This window comes from Aquarana catesbeiana, linkage group LG01 (genome assembly GCF_042186555.1).
Source record: "Aquarana catesbeiana isolate 2022-GZ linkage group LG01, ASM4218655v1, whole genome shotgun sequence".
NCBI lineage: Eukaryota > Metazoa > Chordata > Amphibia > Anura > Ranidae > Aquarana > Aquarana catesbeiana.
The window spans coordinates 344,763,687-344,770,115 of record NC_133324.1 but is presented as its reverse complement, the minus strand read 5'-3'; the positions used below and the strand labels follow the sequence as shown (position 1 = coordinate 344,770,115).

Below are 6,429 nucleotides of genomic sequence, written 5' to 3'. Positions count from 1 at the left end.
TAATCAACAAATGAATCACACTTGAAGTAATAAATACAATATATACAAAGTGAACCAAAGTGTCCATAAACAATAGTCCCAGTGATTGGTGTTGATGTCCCGCCAGGCACTTGGCGAGAAAAAAATTATCATAAAAGATGGTGATGATGAAAAAATAACACAAAACTACTAGCAGTCCCACCACCAAATGAAGCAATCCTGAGTGACAATACAATGTTGAATAACTCAGAAAACAGGAAGAAACCAGTGTGCTGACAGATGGGGGCACCTTCGTGTTCCCAGGCCCCTTACCTTACGGCTGTAAGGTATACAGCATATATCCAAGAGATTCCACAGGAATTCAGCAATACCGCAGATAACGTTGATTGTTGTTACCATGTATCATAGAAAGAAACAAAGAGCAAATGCTACATAGTATGATATCGTTTGGTTTGAAGACACAGGTGGAGGAGAGGAGAGGGGGGTTTGCACTCACTTTTTAATAAATGAGCGCACGCCTCAACCCACGAACGCCGAGCTCGTATGGTCCCAAGTTCTGGATCATCTGAGGGACTCTCCCCGCTTTCAAATCCACCACCCGTTGAGCAGAGTTGTTTAGTGCGGTATATAGAAAGCAAAAAACGCACATAGCATAATCCCGTCTACTATATACTTTATTAAAATATTGCTAAAAGTCATGCACTTACATTTAAAAACAGCTGGGGGGTAAAAACAACCACGAGCACCGAGCTCGTCACGTCCAGCTAGTGTCTGGCAGCGTCCCGTGCTCCTGACGCGTATCGTCACGTCACGTGACTTCTTCCTCTGAAGAAGTCACGTGACGTGACGATACGCGTCAGGAGCACGGGACGCTGCCAGACACTAGCTGGACGTGACGAGCTCGGTGCTCGTGGTTGTTTTTACCCCCCAGCTGTTTTTAAATGTAAGTGCATGACTTTTAGCAATATTTTAATAAAGTATATAGTAGACGGGATTATGCTATGTGCGTTTTTTGCTTTCTATATACCGCACTAAACAACTCTGCTCAACGGGTGGTGGATTTGAAAGCGGGGAGAGTCCCTCAGATGATCCAGAACTTGGGACCATACGAGCTCGGCGTTCGTGGGTTGAGGCGTGCGCTCATTTATTAAAAAGTGAGTGCAAACCCCCCTCTCCTCTCCTCCACCTGTGTCTTCAAACCAAACGATATCATACTATGTAGCATTTGCTCTTTGTTTCTTTCTATGATACATGGTAACAACAATCAACGTTATCTGCGGTATTGCTGAATTCCTGTGGAATCTCTTGGATATATGCTGTATACCTTACAGCCGTAAGGTAAGGGGCCTGGGAACACGAAGGTGCCCCCATCTGTCAGCACACTGGTTTCTTCCTGTTTTCTGAGTTATTCAACATTGTATTGTCACTCAGGATTGCTTCATTTGGTGGTGGGACTGCTAGTAGTTTTGTGTTATTTTTTCATCATCACCATCTTTTATGATAATTTTTTTCTCGCCAAGTGCCTGGCGGGACATCAACACCAATCACTGGGACTATTGTTTATGGACACTTTGGTTCACTTTGTATATATTGTATTTATTACTTCAAGTGTGATTCATTTGTTGATTAATTGATATATTTTTGCTATTGGAGGGATTTTTTATGATATCACGGTAGATTTCTAGTTTTAGTTTACTTATCTCTAGTGGATTCACATACCTTTGCACATTAATTTTGCTGTCATTTATTTATATATTTATTTATTTATTTATTTATATACAGATATTGTATTGTGCTTGCTTTTATTTCACCACAGTCACTTGTTTATAATACACATTTTTCTAGTATAGTCCCACCCTTGTGTTCCTTTTCCCCTCCTCATCCCCCCCCCCTCCCTTTTCCTCCCTCATTACAGCGCAGCCACCACCCCCTCATTACCATTTTTGTGATCTGTTTAGGAGCAGTCTTTTGTGTGTTGCAGCAGTACTCCCCTAGTATAGGATTCCTTTGACAGCGCAGGAGTCTCCTACACAGCCTTTAAAATTAGCACTTTTGATTTCTCCCATAGACTTTTAAAGGGTGTTCCGCGGCATTCGAATTTGCCGCGAACACCCCAAATTGTTCGCTGTTCGGCGAACTTGCGAACAGCCAATGTTCGAGTCGAACATGAGTTCGACTCGAACTCGAAGCTCATCCCTAGTGGCTATAGATGCAGGGACTTTAGTTTTTGCAAGGACTTCCACTTAAATAAATTTAGAGGGAAAATAACATCACGGTAGTAAAAAGTGACATTATATTATATGTATGGATCTATCCATTATGCATATAGGGGGTGGGGAGGAGAGAGGGGGCGGTGCCCAGGTGCCCCTAATGGACGCACCGCCACTGCTCTGGACACCATTAAAATTGCCCATTACTAGACACCCAGGGAAAGTAAGGGAAAATAACCAACATCAAGGCAGTAAAAAGTGACATTATATGTGTGTAAAGAGTCTACAGTAAGTGACCAGAAGTGCCACAACAGGGTACAATCAGAGCGTTCTATATGACCTCTCCTATAATATCACAGAGGAGTATAGTACATATCTATTATTACACACCAGACAGAGTGGGGTTGCCTTTTTATATCTAGGATTTAACTTTAGATATTTTTGCTGCCCCCTGCTGATAGAATCAGAGAAGAAAAGATGAGCTTTTGTTCTATCTAAGAGATGTTTTGATCGCTGTGTCTCTTGCACAGTAATAGACAGCAGAGTCTTCAACTTTCATGTTGTCCATTTTCAGATACAACATGTTATTACTGTTATCTCTGGAGATTGTGAATCTTCCTTTAACATCATCATGATATCGTATGGTACCTGATCCATCACTGATATGACTCAACCATTGTAATTTTCCTCCAATCTCTCTGACCCAGCTCATCCAGGAGCTGCTGAAAGTAAATCCAGAAGCTTTACAGTTCAGTGTGTGAGAGTTCCCCGGCTTTATCACCGCTGGGTCTGATTGGGTAAGTTGTTCTGCAGACTGGACACCTGAAATTATACAATATAAAGTTATATATGAGAAAAATGTCACTTTATCTCTACATGACTTTCACCTTTAGGATCATCTCACCTGATAACCATATCACTGCAATAAAGAGGCTCAGTAAAGTCTTCATTATTGTGAATAATTTGTATGTGTGCATTTGGGTGATGTCTGTACATATCAACTGCCTATATATGAGAGAAGAGGAAATGACATCATTTACTTTGCATAGCATATCACATATATGGATGTGTTGTTCTTATATCAATGTGTGAGTAGCAGAAAAAAACAACAAGATGTTGATAAATAATCTGCTTGTATTATTTTAGCTCTTTCTATTAAGAAAACTATAGTGTACACAGTGAAGTCTTAAAAAAAATTACTGCCAGCATATTTTTTGAGTGCAAACCTCAGGTGTCAATCAACTATATACTATATATTAAAACAGTCAATATAATAAATACATTAAAATAAAATAACCTACTTGATGTTTACAACAACCAGCCTAACTTTTTCTTTTACACTGATGTGCAACATAGTGATGTGCAAGATTATCACATATTTATAAAGCAGTAAATCTGACATTCAGAAAACATTCTCTGTAGGAGAATCTTCCACATCGAATTGCTTTAAATGACAGTAATTGATTCTCCACAATAAAATGTTTGGTGAAAGTCACAATCACTGCTTTATAAATAGACCATTAAATGTTTATTTCACCTTTTAAAAAAATGGCCTACCCACACAAATGGCACCAATAGGTTTATATACATTGTGCATTTGTAAAATGTTGTTTAATGTAAGTGCATACCTGTAGGCCATTTCCACCCCCAGAAGCCTGACCAAAAAACTCCCAATTAGTGTTGACATGTCTTGGACAAGTAATGGAACACTGCAGGCAATAGAAGCTTGTTCCCATCATCACAGGGGCAAGCCGTGTTCCTCATTCAAATTCCCACAGCAAAGTGCCAACCCCACCATCTGAGTGATGTCAGAGGCCCAGCCATAGCTTTGCTGAGGGGATGTGAATGAGACACATGGCTCATTTCTATGATGCTAGTAACAATCTCTAATGCCTGTAGTGTTCCAGAACTTGGCCAGGACTGGGCCAGTACTAACTGGGAGTTTTTTGGCCAGGCTTCTGTCGGGTGGAAAAGGCCTATAGGTATGCACTTACATTAAACAACATTTTACAAATATGCAAAGTGGGGGAAATTTACTAAAACTAGAGCAACCAGAACCTGGAACAGCTGTGCATAGTAACCAATCAGCTTATCTCCAGCATTTCCATTAAGAGTGGAACTATACCTTCACTTCAGTGGTGCAGTGCCCAGAACCCGCTGCTGGCATCTTCATTCGGTCTTATTCTGGGTTCTGATCTTCAGCTGTTTTTATTGGCTGGGCCAAGACAACGTTTATCCTGTGCATGTGCGGGAGTTTATTAATCTCGGCAGATGCTGAAATCATACACTGAGCTTGTACAGTGCGAACAAGCAGAAAAGAATACTGTAGTGCAGAAGAAACTGTATATTCTGTATGAAATAGCCTGTCTGTTTACAAACATTTTTTTTTTTTGCAAAGTCTTCTACTTTAATATTTGAATATGAAAGCTAGAAGTTAATTGGTTGCCATGAACAGCTGCTTCAGATTCTGTTTGCTCTAATCCTACTAAATTCCCCTCAATGTATTCCATCCTACTGGAGCTATGTGTGCAATGTATACTAGCTCATTATGCCTTTGTCTTGCAGGTTGTTTTTTTTTTTTTTTTTTTTTTTTACAAGAGTTTACAAACTACTTTAAGCCGAGGTTTACATTATAGCAATGCGGCAACCAGCATGATTCCAGCGCCGGTTCCCGCATCGCATCTCTCCCGCAGGCAGTTCACACTGCCCTCTGCAAACCACTGCGGGTGTCAATACAAGTGTCAGTGCAAACTGTGACTTCGCACAGGAATAGGTGAGAACACCCATGAGATCCGATTCCAGTGTGGGAAAAAAAGCCCCTGCACTATTTTCCCTGCAAATCCAATGCGAGTTCAGCCATACAACTGTATGGCTGAACTCGCATTGCACAGACATCACATGTGATCGGCACCGCAGTGCGGGTGCGAGTCACATGCGATGTCTGTGTTCACACAAGTGTGAACCCAGACTAAAAAGGTGAATCTCATTTTTAGACATGTGCACTTCATTTAGTTCCGAATTCGTTTTTTAACAAATTTTGACAAATTCGTTAATTTCGAAATCTCCATTTTTTCATAATTTTTCAATTTCTGAAATTTCGAATTTCCGAATTTCGAATTTCTGAATTTCGAATTTCCGAATTTTCAAATTGCCGAATTTTCAAAAATTCTACATTTCAGAAATTTCGAATTTCCTAATTTTGAATTTTCAAATTTAGAATTTTCAAAAATTAGAAGTTTCGAACTTTCGGAACATTGGAATTTCGGAAATTCTAAATTTTGGAAATTGGAACATTTCGAAAGTTCAGAAATTTCGAAATTTCGGCAATTCGAAAATTTCCTAATTTTGAATTTTGAATTTTGAATTTTCAAAAATTCGAAGTTTCGAACTTTCGGAAATTTGGAATTTCGGAAATTCTAAATTTCCGAAATTGGAACATTTCGAAAGTTTAGAAATTTCGTCAATTTGGAAATTTGAAAATTCAAAAAATCGTAATTAGGAAATTCAAATATTCGAAATTAAATTTGAAAATTCAAAAATTTGGAAAATAAGAATGAAAATCTGAAAATTAAAATAGAATGAAAATCTGAAAATTCAAAAGAATGAAAATCTGAAATAATAACTAACTAATAATAAATATTAAATTATATGCATTGGAATATCCTTTCAAATCTGGCTGTTAGTGAACGTAATGAGTGCGAATTTATCCGAAGTTACAAATTATCTGAAATAACGAATGCCGTATCTAAATGAATGGAATGTAACGATCTAATGATAATAAATAACAATAATAATAATAATAATAAAACATTTTTATAATTATTATTATTTATTATTAATTTGTTCCATTCCATTTGTTTAGATGCATTCGTTATTCCGGATAATTTGTGACTTCAGATAAATTTGTATTTGTTACATTCACAAACAGCCAGATTTGAAAGGAAATTCCAATACCTATAATTTAATAGTTATTATTAGTTAATTATTATTTCTTATTTTACTGATTTTCTTTCTTTTTTTCAGATTTTCGAATTTTCAGATTATTGAATTTCTGAATTTTCGAATTCCAAAAAACCGGAAATTCCAAAATTCTAAAATCTGAAATGTGAAAATTTGAAAATTCGGAAATCCTGTTACTCTATGGGGACACAACAGCAATATGAACACAGCTGCAGGTTTTAATCTGACAGGTGTTCAGGTGTGGGTGATTGACCCCAAATGCCCACTCTTCATGTTTGGG

General features: G+C 38.0%; 1 gene segment (V, D, J or C); it reads right to left on the bottom strand.

The window, feature by feature from the left end:
• Positions 1 to 2,679: 2,679 nt before the first annotated feature.
• Positions 2,680 to 3,139, bottom strand: LOC141117262 (immunoglobulin heavy variable 3-11-like). The segment is given in 2 exon segments: positions 2,680 to 3,011; positions 3,094 to 3,139. Coding segments are annotated over 2 exon segments (378 nt in total).
• Between the last annotated feature and the right edge of the window lie 3,290 nt (positions 3,140 to 6,429).